The sequence below is a fragment of the Meles meles genome, chromosome 2 (genome assembly GCF_922984935.1).
Source record: "Meles meles chromosome 2, mMelMel3.1 paternal haplotype, whole genome shotgun sequence".
Lineage (NCBI taxonomy): Eukaryota > Metazoa > Chordata > Mammalia > Carnivora > Mustelidae > Meles > Meles meles.
In genome coordinates this window covers 89,958,807-89,981,653 of record NC_060067.1, presented here as the reverse complement: position 1 = coordinate 89,981,653, position 22,847 = coordinate 89,958,807, and the positions used below count along the sequence as shown (strand labels likewise).

The 22,847-nt window shown below is 39.5% G+C and overlaps 1 protein-coding gene across 4 annotated transcripts in view; it reads right to left on the bottom strand.

Moving 5' to 3' along the window:
• Positions 1-22,847, bottom strand: part of TRPC3 (transient receptor potential cation channel subfamily C member 3) — a 72,159-nt gene that overhangs the window by 16,071 nt on the left and 33,241 nt on the right. For 2 of the 4 annotated variants that reach the window (XM_045997186.1, XM_045997185.1), the window contains exons 4-10: positions 19,458-19,622; positions 16,113-16,329; positions 13,755-13,988; positions 11,161-11,425; positions 8,167-8,362; positions 5,776-5,985; positions 2,540-2,623 (exon numbers count right to left, since the gene is read on the bottom strand). In XM_045997186.1, the coding sequence (XP_045853142.1) occupies positions 2,540-2,623; positions 5,776-5,985; positions 8,167-8,362; positions 11,161-11,425; positions 13,755-13,988; positions 16,113-16,329; positions 19,458-19,622 (1,371 nt within the window). The remainder of the gene's footprint in view (positions 1-2,539; positions 2,624-5,775; positions 5,986-8,166; positions 8,363-11,160; positions 11,426-13,754; positions 13,989-16,112; positions 16,330-19,457; positions 19,623-22,847) is intronic. The other 2 variants (XM_045997183.1, XM_045997184.1) reach the window with 1 other exon arrangement.

Sequence of the window (22,847 nt, the reverse complement as noted above, 5' to 3'; positions counted from 1 at the left end):
TATCACCTTCTAAATATATTCTGGAATGCATACATAAGAGCTAGAGCTCCAATAGCTTTCCTGGACCATGAGAGCACATTAAACTGAAATCCAGTCATGACAGAATTTATATGATCCAAGAGCCTTGGTCCCTGACATTGGTAGGTACTATACCAGCCCTGGAAATGACCCCTCCTGACTTTTTGAATAGGTGAAGAGAAATAAATTTCTGTTTTTTTTTTTAAATTACTTAGTGGATGGTATTTGGTGGTTTTGTGTGGTTTGCGCCAAACTTAATCCTAATTAATATGAATGATAAGAGGATACTTTATGATACTGAGTACACATATGAAGATCTGAATAAATGGAAAGACGTATCATGTTCTTGAAAAGGAAGTCAGAACATTATAAAGATGTCAATTTTACTTAAGTTAATACAATCACAATAAAAATACCAATAGAATATTTTGCAAACTACACAAGCTGACTCTAAAGTTCAATATAAATATAAACAAGAAAGAATAGCCATAATATTATGTAAAATAAGTCTTCAAGAACATGCATATGTATGTGTTTTTGTCTATATATTTTGTTTGACTTTTATTCTAAGCTATAATAATTAAAATAATATGGTTCTATCACATATGGAAAGCATAGAAATAAATCTAAGGAGATAAAGAAATTTAGTAAGGGATAAGGGTGATATTTCAAGTCACTAAAGGGACGCCTGGGTGGCTCATTTGGTCAAGCATCTGCCTTTGGCTCAGGTCATGATCCCAAGACCCTGGGATCAAGTCCTGCATTGGGTTCCTTGCTCAGCGGGGAGCCTGCTTCTCCCTCTGCCTGCCACTCCCCCTGCTTGTGCACATGCGCTTTTTCTCTGACAAGCAAATAAATAAAATCTTTTAAAAAAATCAATAAAAAGATAACTAATATATTCAGCTATATAATCATCTGGAAAAAAATAAATCTGGATACCCCAACTCATACTTTGCATCAAAATATATTCTACATGGGTCAAAGATTTTCATATAAAAGTTGACACCATAAGTACTAAAGAAAATGTGTGTAAAAAATGTCTTAAGTATTCTTACAGGGGGAAAGACCTTTCTAAACAGGATACAAAATCTAAAGCCATAAAAAGTTTGTGGAGCTGACTATACAAAAATCAGAAAGTTGGGGAAAATATATTTTTTAAAAGATTTTATTTATTTATTTGACACACACACAGAGAGAGAGAGTATAAGCAGAGGGAGTGGCAGTCAGAGGGAGAAGCAGGCTCCCTGCCGAGCCAATGCAGGGTTCCATCCCAGGACCCTGGGATCATGACCTGATCTGAAGGTAGCATCTTAAGCAACTGAGCCACCCCAGGAAAAAATATTTAAAAAACACAAAGCAAACAGAAAAAAATTTTTTTCAACTCATATCACAGGAAAAGGGCCAATTTTCCAAAAGAATTCCTCTTAATTTATAACAAAAAGCCCATCAAGAAAAGTAAATACATAGGATCTCAAACATAAGGAACACTAAACATAACAAGATGGTCAAGTTCGGTCATCACAAAGGATGCCAAATAAAACTACACTGTGATACCATATTCACCCATCTATTTGGCAAAGATTAAAAAAACCTCTGGTAATACACTGCTAGTACATTTAGGAAGAAATAGGCTCTCTCATACATTTACTGTAAGAATACAGAGTATAAATTGGCACAAGGTCCATCAAAATCAATTTGATAACTAAAAAAATGTTTAGATACCAATTTCACAGATTTGCACATATTTCAAATGTCATATATACAAGGTTACTTATTACAGTGTTGCTTGTAATAGCTAAATATTGGCCATATCCTCTATTTCCATTAATAGAACACTGGCATATTAAAATAACCATATCATGGGATAAAAGGTAACCATTAAAAAGTCTTTGACAAGCAATTTTGCAGAATGTGCTGCTTCAAGAAAACGATACAAAACTGTACCCATTAACTGACATCGCCATGCATTACAAATTCCTGGATCCTCATTCTTGTGATCTGGTACACATCAGAAATCTATAGATTTGACAGTCAAAATGATGAATCAGATGGAAAGTAAAAAGCTACAACTCCTTCTGAGTAGGAATTTAGCATTCAAATGTCAAATCTAATATCAAAATGCAAAACACATTTTAAAGTAGTACTGATGAAACAATATAACCTAAGAATCCATGGGGAAAATGGATTACCTGGAGATGTGTATCAGGTTTCCATACTGTGAGAGCTTTATTTTCCCAATATATCATATCTTTCACTGCTTTTCCAGCTCAAGGTATTTGAAGGTGTTCTTTGCAAACTGCGGCAACACTTTGCTTTTAATATTACAAAGAACTCTTCTTCCTCAACCAAAAAAATGAGGACCCGGACTCTGATTTCTAAAGCCCTGTCCAACTAACACACTATTTTTTTTCTGTTCTGTTCTATCCTCATAATACATCAGAACACAATTCTACTCACTACACACGCACACACATATATGGAATTACAGACAGGTAAAGAGAAGCATCTATTGAATGCTTACCTGATAACGTGTTGGCTGGTTGAGAATGCTGTTAAAACTGTGTGATTCAAAAACTCTTGAGTTAGACTGAGTGAAGAGGTTTAACTAGGAAAAAATACAATTAACCTAGTAAATTAGAATACATTCATTGGGAAATAAAAAATATAATCTACTATATTCTCCTCAATAACATTTCTGGAGTCAACACTTCCAAGGAACATTTTGTGGAAGTCAAATTTCATAAGTGATTTAATATATTTCCAATGGTAAAAATTCACATGAGCAACATGCTCACACTTATCAAGATGTTCACAAGGTGTACTGTAGTAGAACTGAAAACGTATTTTAAAATCTGGCTCACAGGGGTGCCTGGGTGGCTCAGTCTGTTAAGCACCTGCCTTTGGCTCAGGTTGTGATCCCAGGGTTCAGGGATCAAGGCCCACAATAGCTTCTGTGCTCAGCAGGAAGCCTACTTCTCCCTCTCCTACTCACCCTGCTTGTATTCCCTCTCTCGCTCTCTCTCTGTCAAATAAATAAAGTATAAAAACCCCACAAATCTGGCTCATACTAAACATAATTATCAAAATGTATTCATGGCATCTAGAAGGCAAAGATGCCTAGAAGCAACTGTCTGCTCCTGAGCCTGTATTTGTCTCCTACACTTGAACAGAAACACACTACAAGTTCAAAAGATATCATTCAATATTTTATAACCCTAAAATATGAGCCAAAATAACACGTCTTCCTAGGATCATGGCCTTATACTGATTTAGATTCACAACTTTGAATAGAATAAGCTTAAAGAATTTTGGTTCTCTTTTCTCTTCAGGTTTAACTTCAGAGTGGGTAGAAGGGTAGAAGGAGAGAGTAAGAGGAGCACACTGTTACTGGCTACTCTTCACGTATGTGAGCGGGACCCACCTCTTAACTCTTGGGAAAGCTGCTACCGATAAGGTATGATTCAAAGGCAGGGCCCCCCGTGCAAAAATATGTATTCGCCCCATCATCACCTGACTTCCTAGCATCATAACTCAGGAACGTTTGGGATGCTAAGAGGAAGGAAGTGGCACAAAGCCAAGAGAAAACCTGGGCTAATAAAATTAATTCTCCTCTTGGCCACTGGAGGTCAGTATCTGACTGTTGACTGAGATTAGTTCTAGTGGTTAGGACAAAGGATTTCTCCAGGCTCCTTCCTCTCTTCTAAAAAAGAATAACAGAGACATGTAATTTCTCCAAAGTTTTACTTAAGTCAGTACACAGAGAGTATTAATATTCATGGTATTAATAATATTAAAGAGATTTAAACATTTTCCTGCATAATTTTAAAAATTCAAGCAAAATGACTGTTTTAAACCAGATCCGGGGAGACAGGGAAGCCAAGGCTCATAGCTTCTGAGAGATCAGTGCTCAACTTTTTTCACACTTCCGGCAACTTCTCTGAAAAAAGCTATTCTTTCTGCCAATGGTGCAATACAGGCAGGCGAAGACACCCCAAATGAAGCACATCTGCTCCCCTCACGTTCCTTTGTGCGAGGCATTTCCCTTACAGGGGCCGAGGCAGGCACAAGCCACCTGAATGCGCACTCTTGACCTGAGGGAATTTCCCCCCTTTTACACTGTGGCACTCCCAGGAATGAAGTCAGTGAAATCAGTCTTCTCCAGAAAGACAACTTCAAGATGTATTGAGGGGGGGTTGGGAGGGGGAAATGGGCCAGTAACCAAGTCAGAGCAGCAGGTGCTGAGTGCAATGCGACCCGTGCAGTAGAATGAGCTAGATATCTGACGCTGGGAAAGTTGGATTCCACACCTACCCCGCCACTGGCTAGCTCCCCGACCTTGCGTAAAGTGCACTACTTTAATGGTTTCAGGGGTCTTATCTATAAAACGGGAATAATAATAATACCTACCTCACAGTGTTGCATGAGGCTCAAGTGTACAGCAAAGCACTTTGTAAACTGTGAATGAGGAAGGGCACTGATATTTGTTGAGGCTGGAACTGTGTACACCTCAAATCACCCTCACATTAACCCTACAGAGTTTTCTCACTTTCAGATGAGACAGTTAAGCTTCAGCGTGATGAAACGACTTCTGCACGTACTTGCTAGGAAGCCTTTAAGACCCCAAATTCAAATCCGGGTCTAACGCAGAGGCGCTCCTCTTTACATTGTACTGCTTCTCACCGTGTACATGTGAGCTACTATTTGAAATCATGGGATGGTACAGTCAAATTAGTGCCCCGGAACTTAACAGCCTTAGAGTCCACATCCAAGTAAAATTTAAAAAGGTTTCAAAGGCTTAAAGAGTAAGATGCCGGGGTATTACAAATCTTGGAAATGCACATCTGTTTTTTTAAAGTGAGAAGTTAAATTGCAGTGATTTCGGTCTTTTTCACCGACTTCAACTGAGAGCAAGTACCTACCTCTCTCTCCTCAACCGGCCTGTACTTTATGGAGGTAACGCTGCCATCTGGTGGGCTCCCAGGGTATTACAACTACATACCACTTTCACAACTTAAGGCAAAACCGCTGTTTTAACTCCACACATTTTCTCCTCTATGTCTTGCTCCCTGTTATTTGAGGTCCTGCTCACATCATTTGCCTCCCCTACCAATTCTACCTCTGAAAATTAAGCTCATGATTATAAAGTACTATCATAAAGCTCATCTTTGTTAAAATCAGAGTTTGACTCAATCTAAAATTCAACTATGACTTAACTGGGACAACTTTTGGACAAACCATTCTTCATTATTTATAAAAATGGTATTTATGGTTAATATTTGAGGGTGCTCTTAGGTTTGTGTCAATTTTATGATAGTGAAGAAAAAAAAAAGATTACTTAGCCCAATCAAGAGTTTCTACAAATAAGAATATGGTGGCTGTAAACTATGCATACAGCCAAGAGGAAAATGTGAGATTAAAACTATTTAACATCAGAATAACAGGTGAGAGGCATGGAACACAAGAAAACCAAAGCGTTTCCCCACAATAACTCTTCTGTTTACTTTTAACAAGTTAAAAAGGTGTTTTTGTTTTTAATCTGGTACTTTGCATGAAATTCTGACCAAAAGCAAGATACAGACTAAGTGACTTCTTGAAACATTATGAAGATAGTAAGTCTTAGCCTGTGAAAGACTATGGAACGAACAGTAACTTTCAACATCTTCTAAGTTCACACGTAAAAATTACTGAACAAACATCAAAGACAAGGAGAAAGACAGAACAGTCATCCTCAGGTCTTGGTGAGTTTTGGATACCTACCCTGGACTTGGAGTTACCCATTCCCATTTCTATATCCTTCTGTAGCCGGCTCCTCCTGCATTTGGAAAAGTTAATGATCCGCATGACGAAATAAACAAATGACTTCGGACTAGGAACTAGACTGAAAGGTGGAGGTAATGTTTTTCCATCATCAAAATAAGATAACCAAAGTTTTGAACGGGCAAACTTCCATTCTACGTCACTGTCATCCTGTGTCATAAAAACAGAAAAGAAATAATGATTCGTTTTGGGTAAGGGACAGGCAGGGCTAGGTAGGGGTACATAGGTGATGGGGGGGGGGGGGGACTATGGGATCAGGCTCACAGAAATCTCCCAAATGTAAAGGTGTAAGGAAACCAGAGAGAAGGGAACCAACCAGACTAGCCTCCCTAGGTGTCAGAAGTGGAATCTTGTTAGATAGCTACAACAGTTCCAATAAAGAATTACTGGACCCTAAAGAGGAAGTAAAGCCATTACAGGTGTTGTCACTAATCCTTACTCAGTGGTGCTATCAGTAGAGAAGTTCAATAAAAGACTAACCCTCAAAGCCCTCAGTGGCAACACTGTCAGGACCCCTCTCACTCCTGAGAGCTTTTTCTCCATCCTTGCTTAATAAACTTCTATCAATTTCCTCACTCTCCTTTGTCCGAGAGGTTCATTCTTCCACTCTGTGAGACAAGAAACTCGTTCTCCCGCTTCAATTTTAAAAACAAAATATTCCAGTAATTGATTTCAGTAGGATCATACAAGGAAGCTAAATTACACTATTGAAATAGAAAAGTGACTTATATACATTTGTCTGCATATAACCTCTATTGGCCTACATATATTCTTAGCACCGCTAAGAATATTTTCATTTTTCTCTTCCATATGCCTCTGTCTCTACCCAGTGAAACTGAACCAGAATGTCCTGTTCCCCAGCCAAAGATAAAGCAAAAATGCTAGAAAAATTCAAGGTCAAGGAAGGACAAAAATTCAAGGTCAAGGAAGGACAAAAAGATTAACTCCTCCCTCCCTTCCCACCCCTGCCAATTCCACATATTCAACAGGACTTCCCCACTCTTCAACTGGCCTCCCCCCTCATCTAGACCCATCCAAGGCAGGCTGTAGACAGACCATAACACGCTTCAAGAGCAAAAGAAAAAAAGAAAAAAGCACTAAGCTGAATTGCACTTCGGAGGTTATGTGTCAGCCATCTGTCCTCAAATGTCATATGAGGCCCTCAGTGACCTATTCCTATCTTGTTTGTCCTTTCGATGAAGCATAGCTGGAAGGCAGGCAGGGAAGGAGAAGGAGCCCCACCCTAAGAGAAAACTACCCTTAAAAGGATTTTACACCACCCTGGAAGGAGCCCTTCACCGACCCATGTGATTGGTGACAAAAACCTGTTTGGGTGACAGGCACAGGGAGGGTTGATCAGATTACAACAGCCTGTCTCAACAAGACCATAAAAACCCCTAAACTTAGAAACTCTGGTGGTCACCCTCTTGGATCCCCTCCCTCCTCGAGAGTCTCTTACTTCCACTTCACTATCACTCCATAAGCCCTGGCTTGCTGCCCACCACTCTGTCTGGTCTACCCCTTCATTCTTCAGAGCAGTGTGACCAACGGCACCAACAGAAGGAGAAAATATCCCTTTTATTCTCAGTCCTGGACCATGGTGATGGAGAGAAGAAATGAAGAGGAAGGGGTTCAAAGGTGGGAGAAGTTGGCTTGCTTATCTCACACTGCCCAGACTGCTGTTACCACAAACAGATACTCAGGGTCCCACAGTTTTCATTTCTGGGGGACCTAACTTCTACTTTGAGATACCATTTTATGTGTCTCTAAAACACACACAGTCTCAATGCATTTAACAAACAGCAAAGCACTAAAGAGATATTGAACACAAATCTGGAGGACATGGAAAACACACACAATAATGAAGGAAGGTACCAAACCAAGCCTAATCCAAAACAAGTAGAGTGACTTCTAGAATACTAAAAATTCTGACCGGATATAGAACATCATCTGGCTTTGTCAGACATCTAGTAATTCCCCTACTGAGATCTTTCAGATGGTTGCCTGGTTAGTCTAGGAGAGAAAAATTCCCCTATAGCCAATAGCCAATAGTTGTAGCCCCTAATTTCAAAATTTTGAAATGTACTCTGAGAGGAGGCAGAGTGATGGTAAGTTCAGGGGGACCCCTTTTGTGTTCTTAGAAGACACTGGAGGCTGTGAGCCTATCTACCCAGGAAGAAAATGCAGGGAAGGGTCCTGGCTCCCTCTGCTTGGGTATAAGCATCTTAATTTAGAGGAGCTGGAAATCCACCATAGGGCACAGAAACAGATGTAGGATACTATTAGAATGGGATGGCAAGAATAGACACCATGGATAGAAAGCAGGTTTACCTCAATTTCTTGATATGAGCTATTAATCATAGCAATTAACATGTTGAGTAAAACGACCACCATAGTTACATTGTATATTCCATAAAGAACGTATCCAATATTCTCTATGAATTTGTGATCGTATTTGAGCACAACGGAAGTGACTTCAGACAACCCAAATATCGACCAAAACAAAGTCTTGAAACTTTCTTCTACACTGTTGAGAGAATAAGGTACACAGTAAATAAACTGACAGTTTTCAGTATGAAAAGCCAAAAGAGAAACCTGATAGGGTTTAAATTCTATACAGAGGTAAAAATGCCATCATTAAATATCATCATAATAAACACCATGAGTATAATTATTGTATCATAGTATTTAATAGAAATTATTCTCTCGGGTTTTTAGGAGTTTGTGATTAAGTAATGCCAATGCTTTTCTAGAAGTTATCATCAAGTGAAATGTCTCTGAACTCAGCAGAGGAAATCTGATGTCATGCCACAAGACCCCTTCTTTTCTTCTAGAAGGATGGAAATTTGGGGGTTGATTTGGTAAGTGGTTTAGACATTTAAATCAGGTTTTCTGGAGTAGAACAAGGCCAGGATTAAGATCATATACTCGCTTAAAAAAAACCAAACAAACAAAACCCCAAACAAACCATATTCCCTGCACCATGGCAGCAGGGAAGAATGAAAACCACCTACATACCCATCAATGGCGGGGAGGGTAAAAAATTCTGGCATCTATATGATGGATGGTATGCGGCCACTGGGAAAATGAGACAGATCTATTTACATGTGTTTCTATAAAACGATATCTGAGATGTATTAAGTAAAAAAATAAGATATAGCAAGAGTGAAATAGTCTACCATTTGACTCAAAGAGAGGGGTTTACAAATACTTATAGTCTTGTTTGTGTATAAAATATCTCTGAAAGTATCCAAAAGAAACCATTGCCTCTGTGAACTAAGGAGAAATAAGAGGTTGGGGTCCAGTGGTGAAGAAGGGACACGCTTTGCACTGTAGACACCACTCCATGAATTTCTTGCCACAAGAATATATTACCCACCTAAAAGTTTTGCTTAACTGGAAATGAAGAGGAGGCAACAGACTGAGAGATTTCTGTTCTTTTCCTTTAATTTATACAACTTACTCCCTGAGTCTTCCATCACAGTGATGAACGTGTAGGCCTCTACCAGACTATTTACCTACTTTTATCCCCTCAATGAACTTTGCCAGCTGAATTTGCCTGATTTGGGCCTATAACCAAGTTGTACTTACTGCTTTGTGAATCACAAAAATAATCCTTAAATTAAACAATTAGACATGTGGAATTCCATTACTTTGGAAAAAGTCGGTCCTTTTTCCAAAGGAACATTAATGGCAATAGTCCAGTTAAAAAAAATTATAACACATGCTAAATAACAATTCTGTAGATTTACAGGTTTTAGCACTAGTTTGTTTATTCATCCCATCATTCAGCAAGTGCTGGTGGAACACCTATTAGGTTCTGGAAAGTGTGCTAGACACTGAGAGTAGAAGCCTGAATAGAAAGGTTCCTACCTCTACACAGTTACTCTCTATCACAAAACATTTCCCTGCATGATGTTATAGCATAGACGGTAACAGGAGACTAAGAAAAACTAGAACCTCTCTGTTCCTTGCCATGAATGTAACAGGATCCCCCAATTCTCTGATTCCTTCATCTTGCTCTCTGGCAGACCTTCTCACTTCTAACTTTAAGAATACAGATTCCTGAGAATCTCTGTGGGGGAAGAGGCAGACAGCGGAAAAGGGGAGGACATGGGCAGTTCCTGAGCTCCGACTGTGGGCAAGAGGCTTTCTGTCAATGACTTTATATAACCCTCACAACAACCCAGTTCCAACCTTATCATGGTTATTGTAAAAAGAAGGAAAATAACACTGAGGACTATTGAGTAACTGGACCAAAAGCCACAGCCAGAAACCAGCAGAGACTGCACCCATGTCTGCATCTGCCTGATTTTCCAGCCGCTGTCCTTTTCACCATATCAACTTGCCACATCCTCACACAAAACAGTGGCAGCAATGTGTTGTATAAAATGAGTTCTCACAGAGTTCAAAGGGGTGGCCATGTGTGGGATCTTTCCGTCCCTTCCGGAGTGTGTTCGAACAGCACTTTTTTTCATTACAATAAAGTGAGTTTCAGTTCTCTTTTACCCCTAAGACTTGCTCTATATACCTATTTGAAAAAAAAAATCATTTCAAAACAATTTAGATGCCTGAAGGGGCTTAATATTCTATTTTAGTCTACAGGGAACTTATTGAAGGTCTAGATTCTTTCCAGTTGTGGCATGACAGGTTACAAAGGGAGACAGGGAGGGCTTATGATCTCCCTACCTGGAATGACTACAGTACAAAGGGAGGGCCCCATCCCTGCCCCACTAAGTGCTGGTAAGTGAGAGTATCTCCCAACTAGATGTCTCCAGGCTGAGGGAACTTCAAGGAACAATGACTAAGGAAGTTTAATCAAGGAAGACTTCCCAGGCAAGGTGAGTCTCCAGTGCAGATACCAGGGTGACCACAGGAAGGAAGCGATATTAGTGTTACAGTGAGTGGTACAACATTTAGCTTCAATTTCTTCTTACTCAACTCTGTACTGATTAATGATACATTAAAATAAAAGCCAATGCTTCTTTTTTGAATAGTAATGGCTACAAAAGGACAAGACTAAATTTAATGTCATACATAATATAAGAGACATCCAGTATTAAAAATCTGCTGCCCAATTCTCTTAAAATAGTCAGTTTTGTCTAGGATTTTTCCAAATTCTGATTCCATTCCGCGGTTGAACACTTACCAAACTCAAAGAAACGAGCCTTTGGAGCAATGTAATCACACATAAGCATTGTTTTTAATGGATTTCTTTTTCCCCTTAAAAACATCTTTATCAGGATTTCTGAATTTATTGTGTGTTCACTTCATTTGGATTTGTTATAAATTCTCTTTATCATACATTTTTTGTATTTTACTTACGTGGTAAAAGCAGCATTTACTTTAGCTCCAAGGTAGTAAGAATACAGTATGAACATGCCAATCATAAAGGCAAGAAACACCATAATAAAGAGGACCATGAACTTGAAAATGTCCTTCACAGTCCTTCCAAGAGAGATCTGCAAGGGGCCAAAGCTCTCATTTGCAGGAAGTATATACGCAATCCGCGAGAAGCTGAGCACAACAGCTATAGCATATAGGCCTTCAGATATGATCTGAGGGTCAGAAGGGAGCCATTTATCTCTGGCTAGAAAAAGAGAGAGAGAGAGAGATTAGAAATGGAACTTTTTATTCATTGCTAGCTATGCAAAATAAATACCTTAAGTAATATCTATTTTTTAGGTAGATTTTTAAAAAAGGTTTATTTATTTATTTGACAGACAGAGATCACAAGTAGGCAGAGAGGCAGGCAGAGAGAGAGGAGGAAGCAGGCTCCCTGCTGAGCAGAGAGCCTGATGCGGTGCTCAATCCCAGGACCCTGAGACCATGACCTGAGCTGAAGGCAGAGGATTAACCCACTGAGCCACCCAGGTGCCCCTAGATTTTTTTTTAAATCTTGGTTGAAACTACTCTAGACTTAATTAACTGCCCAGGCGCTGTTTTTCATGTTAAACCAGAAACATATGAATTCCACACTCACACGGAATCTTTTACTAGAGGAAACACTCTTGTAAAGATAAAAAGCCTGCTTCACATTGAGTAGAAACAGAATCAAGTACGAAAGATACAGAAAGAGGTTAAAATCCTTCATCAGACACAGACTGTGTCCAGAATGACAAAACAATTGACTTGACTAATTTGTTCCCTCAGTTACTAGATTTATTGATGTGCTATTCCATCACCCCATAGGCTCAGTTGGCACAAAACTTCTTTTTCATATTTCATGGGGAAATTAGTTCATCTGACAGTTTGTGCAAGTAAAATGGCGTATTATGAGAAGTAAGAATGTCAATCGAATCACAATGGTGCTGTCAGTGTGGTATCTGAGCAAAACAACTTGTTCCCGGAAAATGTAATACGCTACTAAGGTGTAAAAATTTGGGGGATAGATCCTAAAGGAGGACTCCTCCCCTTTCAAGGTCACTTAGTTCACAACAGACTAAGGGATACTCATTCCCAGAAGGGTCAATGAAATACTATGTGGCTAATTGTGTGCAAACCAAATTGTTCTCAGATGAATGAATACATTGTAGACATTTTCAACAAGAAAAATTAACATTTATTGAGTGTTTAATGTGTACCAGACACAGTGCTTTCCCTTAACTCTATGGATTTGGTGTTATTATTATCCGCTCCTTAGAGATGGAGAAACCAATACTTGGAAAGGCTAAGTACTTGATGAAAATCATACACACAATAAGAAGTAAATCCTGAACTCACAAATTTCCCTCCAGATGATAGTCAATTAGATACACATGAAGACATTTAAATAAATAAGTTACTGAAATAGGATATTACACAAAAATACAATTTAAGTTAATTCTTTAATTGTAAATGGTAATCATTTACTCATTTGATCTGGTCTCCTTGGCCTAGAAAAATCCTAGTTTGCTGACAATAAGAGCTAATGTGTTTAAATTTCACAATGTGTGAAACGTACATTTTATATTTTGGAGCAGGCACTCAGTAACTCTTCAATAATGTTAACACGTCACTTGTACTTATCACAGTGTAAGCCTTAATTACACTTGTAAAGTATTATTCTTCAAAATCAGAACACATCTGAACTCTGTGTCATGCCGAGGTTCCTTATCATTAAAATAAGGGGTAGGCGATACATTTCTAAAGTCCTGTCCAGACTTAAGATTGTGAAACTACATGAAAATTTGCTAATCACACATCCCCAGTCTGGCCTCAAGGGAGGGGAGGCTCACATCATTTACCCCTGGTTTGTGCTGGCAAGGATGGAATCACTATCCTTGCACCCTGGTTGTCAGCTGGGGCCTCCCTGCTCTTCATGATACAGAGAAGGTGAGACGTGAATTCCCTTCCACCGGAAGGGGAAGGGGCAGGACATCACCCCGGTATTTGCGTTGAGGGGCAGGACATCACCCCAGTATTTCTCCGTGTTCTCCAGGGCTTACGTTCTTATGTCACTGTAGCTCCTACTTCCTGCCTCTGCTGAGTTTTTGTTCACGTCATCTGAACAGCATTGCAACACCTTTTACTCTTTTATCCCCTCTGAACCATGCTGAGGGACTCATCTTCCATCTCGATTAGTTTATCAAGCTATTTCCCCCCCTAGTTAAGACAGTTTCATACCCTAAGAATATATACGAGTAATTATGTTGTTGGGCTCAAAGATAATTTCCTCCTACCCTGCAACATCTTTGTAGAGATTTGAAAACTGAGGCACAGAGAAGTAAATTAACTTGAACAAAGTCACAAACATCAAGGGAGAGTCATAGCCACCACAGGAATCCAGTTTTATATAGTTCCATAGCTCATGCTCTCGCCTCTGCTCATATACATTCAACACACATCTCATACTAAACATGGACATATCCTTCCAAAATGTGGTTTCAGTACCTTTCCTGAGGACCTTTCATATGGGGACCCTGCAGTCAATAACTTACCGTAAGTGAAATACTGGATCTCCGGTGGAAGTGTAACTTCACTGAGGTCGCTCTCTTGGACATAACTGTCCACATACTGTTGTGCTTTTGTTGCCTGAAGGAAAGCTAGGAATCTGGCCGTGAAAGCAGCAATGAAGATGGAGAGCATCCCGAAGTCCAGCACATTCCACAACTGCAAAATATATTCCCTAGGTCCTTCCAGCCAGAGCTCCTTACACTCAGACCACATCATTCCTGTCACACAGGAAGGTACAGATTATATCTCACAGCTTAGACAGAGAAGCTCATACTTGGTCCACCATCAGTTCCCATCTAGAAAATACTCCATAGATAAAGCAGCATACGAGGCACCACAAAGCACCCACTACTGTTCAGCTCCCTGACACCCTGGGCAGAATCACATGGAAGAAAAATCTTTACTAAGTCAGAAATAGAATTTGGAGTAACAGAGTTCTACATCTGGTGCCAGAAATGGGATGGGCAGGAAAGAGGGAAGGAAAGTAAATGATTTTGCCCTGTGAGACTTTTGGAGGAGAAGAGAAAATTCATCTTTGTGAATCTCAATGGTTATCACACCACAATAATTACTGATGAAACAAACCCATAAATGAGAAAGTTATGGTAGACTTTTAACAAGATCATTTTCCCAATCACACAGGAACACTTACATCATTCCCCTACCTTCTCTCCTCTTTCTAGTTTCAAGCTAGGGAGGTGAGGAATATCACTGGAAAAATAAGGAACCCTTAAGCAGGGGTCCTAGGATACTGTGAAGAAACTGAAAGCAGAAAATGCTATTCTGGGAGAAGAGGGAAAAATATTCCAATTTAACCATTTGTCCTGACCATATAAGGGGAAGACATTGTGGAATTTCTAAAAAGGTATTAGCTCAAGATAAAATTTATAAAATAATTATTTGACCCAGGTTGAGTCCACAGGAGGGAATGAGGGGAGTAACCATGTTATTAACTCAGGAACTAAGAACACCAAAAACACTCTAGGAAAACGGAGAGAACAGATAAAAGTGACTCTGCATTAGTGATGGATAGATAAAATAGTTCCTACCTCCATTTTTTTTCTCTCATTGCCTAAAGTTTTTAATTTTAACATAGCTATTCAAAATGGACACTTGTGAGCCAAGATGTGAAGGCAGCCTAAGTGTCTAATGGTCAATGGATGAATTAAATTGTGATATGTATGTGTACACACACACACACACCACACAGGAATATAATTCAGCCATAAAAACAAATGAGATCTCAGATTTCCAACAACATGGGTGGACTTAGAGGGTATATACTAAGTCAAAGAAGTCAGAGAAAGAGAAATACCATATGATTTCACTTCTGTGTAGAATCTAAAAATCAAGATGAAGAACAACACACTCTTCAATACAGAGAACAAAGTGGTGGCTGCTAGAGGGGAGGTCAGTGGGGGGATAGGAGAAAAAGAGGACATTAAGAGGTACAAACTTCTAGTTAATCAATAAGTCATGGAGATAAAAAGTACAGCACTGGGAATGGTCAGTAATACTGTAATAATGTTGTATGGAGACTGTACTTATTGTGGGGAGCAGTGAGTAATATATAGACTTGTCAAATCATGATATTGTACATAATATAACACTGCATGTCAACTACACTTTGCTAATAAAAATCTAAAAAAGCAAAAAAATGGACTATTATAAGGTAAAGTAACAATTAAGGAAACTCTCCTTAAAAAAACCTCTGAAACAAAAGCAAAACATGTTCTTTAATTATCAGTTAATGGCTACTGGGTTATTTCACAAGTATTTCAATGACATATTTGATCATCATCAGTGAGTCACATTTTTATAAAATTAATAATTACTCAATAATTGAAGTTAGAAATGTGGTGTATTCATAATTAGGCTCATGCTATGCATAAAAATTTTTACTTAGTGTTAAGGGATACATTTTAGTATTATTTTTTTAAAGATTTTATTTATTTATTTGACGGAGATCACAAGCAGGCAGAGAAGCAGGCAGAGAGAGAGAAAGGGAAGCTGACCTGAGAGCTGACCAGAGAGCCCGATGTGGGGCTCGATCCCAGGACCCTGAGATCATGACCTGAGCCGAAGCCAGAGGCTTTAACCCACTGAGCCACCCAGGCGCCCCACATTTTAGTATTATTAAGCTGCCAAATCACTCAATTATTTTGTTCTGCTTATCTTACAATGATGATGTTATCACCATGTATCACATGATAACACTTTAAGTAAAAAAAGGCAGTCATATATATACATATATATGCATACACACACACACACACACACACACACACACACACACACACTATTTTTTGTAGAAATTAGAATATTTAAAATAGTAAGCTCACCGAGAACCCAGACCATAATTAGCATCTCTGTCCACGTGAACTGGGTGGTTTTCACCCTGAAGATCTGCTTGGGATAGTCAATAACAGTGATATTGGGCAGCGTGGTGATGCCTTCGAATCTGTCTGAGGCATTGAACACAAGCAGGCCCAGGAAGATGATGAAAGAAGCAGCATGTGCAACAAACTTCATAAAAGGGCTTCGCAGAATTTTCCCCAGCTGTAGGACAACAGACAAACAAAGAAGAAGAAGAAACTTCTACTCTGGAAAGCTTGGTTTCTGCTTTTGAAAATGACGATACAGGATTTAAAAAAAAATAGATGAAATGAGAAGACTTTCAAAATTCTGCTTCTGTTTGTGAAGAGCTATACATTATGAAAACTACTCTTTTTAGGGGATGCTGCCTCCAAGAGTAATTTAAGAAGTCTTCAAACTTCATTGTTTCTAAATATCCAATTTGTCTTAGAGTCGACTGCATTCACATGTGCATTTCTGAAAATCACAAGGCATATACTGGTTATTCTTATTTTTTTACAGGAAAGACTATGCAGCCAACATATAGGTTTTGAGAGTCTAGGAAAAGAAACTCCAAATTTGTAGTGTGTATTCTTTATTGTTTTATAATTGAAACTTTATGAGTCTGGAGACTCATTCATTTATAACTGAAGTGTTATGATGTCTTTGTAGTACCTAACAAGGCCTTTGGAGATTAAAAACCTTACTACTACAGAAATGAATTTTTGTTCTCATTTCTAAATATTCTGAAATCAAGCTGCACTTTGTATGCTATAAAAAAAGACAGAAGATATCAGAATCAGGTAAATGTTTTATGGGTTATTACCTCAATAAGAAGAAGGAGGTACACAATAACTAAAACCTCTAAGTAGGTTAACTTAATTAAGTCAGCCCTGAGTTTGGAAAATCATATAAATAGTACAAAAGCATCTCTAAAGTTCAGTGCATAATTATTTTAAGGTAACTCCTTTAAAATCCCATGTGATATAATGTCCTTAAAAGCCCCATGTTCTAGTAGAAATGAAAAACAAGTCTGCCTGTCCCAAGGGCTTCTGCAGCCCAAGAATTAGGTACATTTGGTAGATTTATCAAATAAGTTCTCTAGCCTCCATACTCAGAAGCAACTTCAAACCCAGTCTGTGACCTTACAAAGCACAAGTGTCACATTTAGGAGAATGCAACGTCAAACAAATGTTTTGTATGTCTGGGTCCTTCATCTGATGTCAACAAATCACAGAAGAATGTCAAGCATTTCTGGAGTTGAACATGAACGCAGACAGACAAGTGTCACATTTTCCATATCAGACACAGAAAAAGAAACAACACATTTACACGCTGCTATGCTGTTCTGCAGCTGCAAAGAGCCACATTTGCAGGAGCTCATCTGTAGCACACAGTGATTTCTTTGGGGTGGCCAAGTCTGTTTCTCATCAAGGCTGATTTTTTTAAAACCTGAAATTACATGAAAATAAACCAGCATGCTGATCTTAAAGATGGGATATATGAAAATAAAGCAGCATGCCTATCTTAAAGATGGGATACATGGAAATAAAGCAGCACGCCCATCTTAAAGATGGGATACATGGAAATAAAGCAGCACGCCTATCTTAAAGATGGGATACATGGAAATAAAGCAGCACGCCGATCTTAAAGATGGGATACATGGAAATAAAGCAGCACGCCGATCTTAAAGATGGGATACATGTAGGGAGCTCTTGCTATGCTGTCTTCTTGCCACAGTCTAGGTGGTTACAGTAGATACAAAGGTGGGCTCCAGCAACAATTCGATTCCCTCCTTTAACCGTCTCCACTGGACAAAGAGTTCACCACACCATTTATTTTTTTTTTTAAAGATTTTATTTATTTATTTGTCAGAGAGAGAGAACAAGCAGGGAGAGCCACCGGCAGAGGGAGAAGTAGGCTCCCCGCTGAGCAAGAAGCCTGCTGCAGGACTCGACCCCAGGCCCCTGGGATCATGAACTGAGCTGAAGGTGGAAGCTTAATTGACTCAGCTACCCAGGCATCCCTCACCATACCATTTATAAGAGCTGCACTTTTCTAAGTGAAGAGAATAAAGGAGTAGACTTCAATGTTTTAACGGATTAAGCTGCCCCCAAAGATGAACACTTAAAAATCGGACCTTTCCAGGTCATTTCCCTCAGGAAGGGAAATTATTTGCAGGGGAAATGATTTTTGCTTTAACGCATCCTCTCTCATCATTTATATATTTTAGACTTAAGGGTTCATATATTGGAGGAATGGTAAGGTACTTTCCCATGATACATAATAAAGGAAGTTAATCGACTCATCAAAACTGATCAGAATGACAGACTTTGCCTTCAGTGGCAGGGGCAGCTCAACCATGAAGTGAAAGGGATAAATATTCTCACATGTGTATGGTTCCTGCAGAGGGGGCCTCCCTCTGCCAGAAAGACTACTGAGCCAGAAAGATGACAGATTTCCAGGATCATTTGTAAGTGGCCTTGACTCTTTTCCTGAAACTGTCTCCGATTTAAACAAAATCAGACTTTGGAATATAAAAACAGGATTAAAGGATCTCACAACAGCTTCTTCTCCCCAGCAATGCTCTTTATAAACCCAATACAGATTCTGTCAGCATGACTAGTATTCCTTCCCATATCTTGTTGGGAGATCTATGAGGCACAATTAAATTGAGTCTATACTGTCAAGTTGAAAGAGGGATAAAGGTAGTAAACAAAACGATTCAAGCAAAACTAAATAGATAAACCATCTAAAAATTCCAAAGCCCCCAACCCAAATTCTACCTTTTTTAGAATCTTCTGAAGGAACAAACAGCCAGGGGAACCTGGCATGTACTTTCTGGAATTCTTCAAATTAACACCACTGTTCGTGACTGCACTTAATACACTCAGCCTCAGGTCTCTTGACAGGTTTCAACAAGTCACCCTTCCTGTTCTCAGGTTAACTGCTTCTTGGTACCACTGCTGTAGGGCTGTTCTCCTACCACAGGCCAACTCAGCTGGCTCTCTGTTTATTAAGCTGTCAACAGAATTAGCAAAGTGCCACCTCACCCAGGTAGATTTTCCTCTTGACTACCATGGGGATTTTATCCTAAAAACCTGATTAAGTATCACATGCCTTCAAACGTGGTTTATCCCACTAGTACCAGATCCTTTTTCCTCCCTTATTTGAATGTATCCAGTCATTAAAAAGCAGAATTTGTGTTCCTGAGTCAATTACCATTCAGGATAAAATTGACAAGAGACTTAAGTAGGGAGCTTTTTCTTTTTTCATCCCTAAAGCACATGGTACATGAACCACTGAGGAAACAGATGGAGAAAAACACGTACCCTGCTGCATGGTGCGATCCAGTAGCCAATGGCGAGAAATGGGAGGCCCAAGGCCACAACCAGCACAACCAGACACTTGATAGCTATGGTCTGTTCCCGCAGGCCTGAGAGGTTCTCATACCAGATTGTCAAGAGCTGCTGCTGGCAGTTGGGGTGAGCCACAAACTGTGGGCAGAAAGAGACGTAGGTTACTGTACCATTGAGGACACTTCAGCTGCTGAACACTTGTGCATCCTAAGGATATTAATATGCACTTTTCTGGAATATAGGCACTAGAATATGCTCCTTTACCTTCCCTCCACTTCCCAAAATTGCTTCAGAACTAGTAGAATTAAACTTGGCAACAAGAGGGTAAAATTGATGTTGTCCTTAATTACAGTTCTTTCTGATTGAAAGTCCCTGTAATTCACAGATTCCTCTCCAGAATCTAGGTGACGTATGCTTTCCTTTGTGGAAATGTGTCCCATCCCACTGTCTGCCAGCTTACTTATGTTTGGTTCAAGATGGAAAAGAACAGTCGTTTTGTTTACTGTAGACTACAGCTAAAAGAAAAATGTGTCAAGTTTCACAAGCAATTCCTAAAATGCTACACGTAGGAAAAAATATACACACGACATGCGCTATGTACATGTATGTACTACCACTGCAAATCTGCAAAGATCTGCAAAAAGCCAAAACTGGCAAGAACTATGCTTGGTCCACACTTGCACTGTCTCCAGGAACTGGCATCAAATGTCCCTTCCTTCCTGTTTCAGTAATCCGTCCTCTTTTTGTTGCTTCCTCTCTCGCAGGTCAAAAACCACGGACATGCATCTCCAACAGCTCTTTGTAACTACATTTCTAACCAGGAAAAACTGAGCAAATTAAGTTATTTCAGCCCTGCTCTTTTATTGTGCCGTCTGGTTTTGCTAAGTCATCTGCCAGCATCTATTCAGAAGGACTGGGATTTCATGAAAGGCCTGTCCTTATGCAGGTAGCAGAATGTATTTGTAGTCAGGCGCATGTGAAAAGGCCCCTACATCAACAGATGCCCATTTGTGACTAGATACACCTGTCTTTGAATGACCAGGTACACTTTGCCCAAACTTAGAAATTATTTAGCGTTATTCACAAATCAACTATGAGTACCAACATATCTTTTATGTGTTTACCAACACAAAAATCAAGGTATCATTCACTATCTTCTAAAAAAAAACAGAATAAAAAATAACAATGAACCTGTTAGGAAGTACTCATGAAATGTTTTTTGTTTGTTTATTTGGTTGGGTTTTTTTTTTTTTTTTTTTTTTGCAAACTCGTAGAGGCAAAGAAAACAGCGCCAGTCCCCACCAGGTGAAGGGTTCATCTTTAATCAAGTTCTAGTTAATGATCCTGATATCCTAATGATTCTTAGCAACTCTAGGCTATTCCTCAAGTTATTTGGCTATTTATTAATAACACATCTAGGAAATGAACAGGTTTCTAATAGTTTCTCATTAGCTCTTCTAATTAAAAATAATAAATAAGTGCTATCGTGAGTGCTGTGAAGTATGTAAACCTGGCGATTCACAGACCTGTACCCCTGGGGATAAAAATACATTATATGTTTATTAAAAAAAAATTTGGAAGGGGAGGCGAACCATAAGAGACTATGGACTCTGAAAAACAACCTGAGGGTTTTGAAGGGTCAGGGGTGGGAGGTTGGGGGAACAGGTGGTGGGTGATGGGGAGGGCACGTTTTGCATGGAGCACTGGGTGTTGTGCAAAAAGAATGAATACTGTTACGCTGAAAAAATAAATAAAATGGGGAAAAAAAATAAGAATAAAGTCAAAAAACAAAACCTCATCTCCCAGGGTAGGCAGTAGAGATGCAAATTCCCCCAAATCCCCACTTTTGCCCCTGTGTGCAACTGCCCTCTGAGAAGTCTGGTGAGAACCGCTCTGGTGACAGCTGTGCCACTGGGCATAAAGGGTCTTGAATGCTGGTAGAAGGGGAAAGGATGCGTTTACAAATATTAGATTTCAAGTACTTAACTGAATTTATTTCAGTAATACAAACTGGGAGGATTTGGGAGATTTAAAGTACTACAAAGAAGATGCTATATTTTCTCACTTAATGAGTTCAATATGAAAAAGCATATTTTATAAGTGTCTTTCTATTCAATTGTAAAAATCCCAGGTCCTAGAGCTCACTCACTGGTCATTGCTAGTTGCTAGGTCTATATCAGATCTTCTTTCCAGACTCAAGAGCCTGCCACTCCTCCGAAGTTCTGATTTTTGATTAATACAGTCATTACTTTAACTTGTGATAAAATACAATCAAGGCTGAAAATGCTGGGGGCTTGGTGACAACTTTCTAGGGTTCTTGTTGAGAACTCTGCTAACTTTCCACTTCTGCCCTATACTCTACTGGACCATCTTCCTCCTGCTCACCCCCCCCTCCTGTGTTAAAAATTCTCATCTCCTCTGAGTTCCTACATGTCATTCATTCATTTATTCATTCACTCTTCAAAATGTCGTACACTTTTCCTGTGAGCCAGGCACTGTGTTAGGTATCTGGTAGAATAAGGTGAAAATGGAAGCATCAGTATGCATAAAGTGATATGGCTTTCCTGTTCTAGGGTGCACGGTAAAGCGCTCAATAAAAAATGAAAAAAAAGTGGAGAGGCACCTGGGTGGCTCAGTGGGTTAAACATCCAACTCTTGATTTAGGCTCAGGTCATGATCTTGGGATCGTCATAGGATCCAGCCCCACACTGGGCTCCACACTTGGCGGGGAGTCTGCTTGAAAGTCTCTCCCCCACATCAGCCCCTGCCCGATCCCTGCCCCAGGCTCACTCACTTGCTTGCTTTCTCTCAAATAAATAAATAAATCTTTAAAAATAATGGGGACAGTCTCCTTATGCTTGCCAAGATAAATAATCAACATTTAAAATAGTACTAGTTTGACTGTTGGTCTGAAAGTCTTGCAGTTTGGAGGGTCTGCATTTGTGAGAAGTTGGACAGATGCCAATAAAAAGCCCTCCTTTGCCTCCAGTGAGGCTCAGCTGAGGCTGGGGAACAGTGCCTTTGGAGAAATCCACAGGTGGAAGAGACAGTGTCGTCAATCAGATTACCCTGGGAAGCCAACATGCCCCCCCCTTTTTTAATAGGCTGAGGGCTTCTGCAAGATAGAAAATCGCCATGAAATTGAGAGACAGGTGACATGGGTCCATATAGAATTAACGGACAAATTCTGCTTTTGTGAGTGTCCAGCCTTTCATTCTTAGGTTTTAACTCCTGAAGACAGAAATATTAATGTTGCAGCATGGCTCCCTCTTCTTGCACCTCTTCTTCCAGATAATCTTCAAATCTGAAGCTGTGCTTTATGGCATTAATTGGACTGTATGTATAGGTTGCACAGCCCTTAAA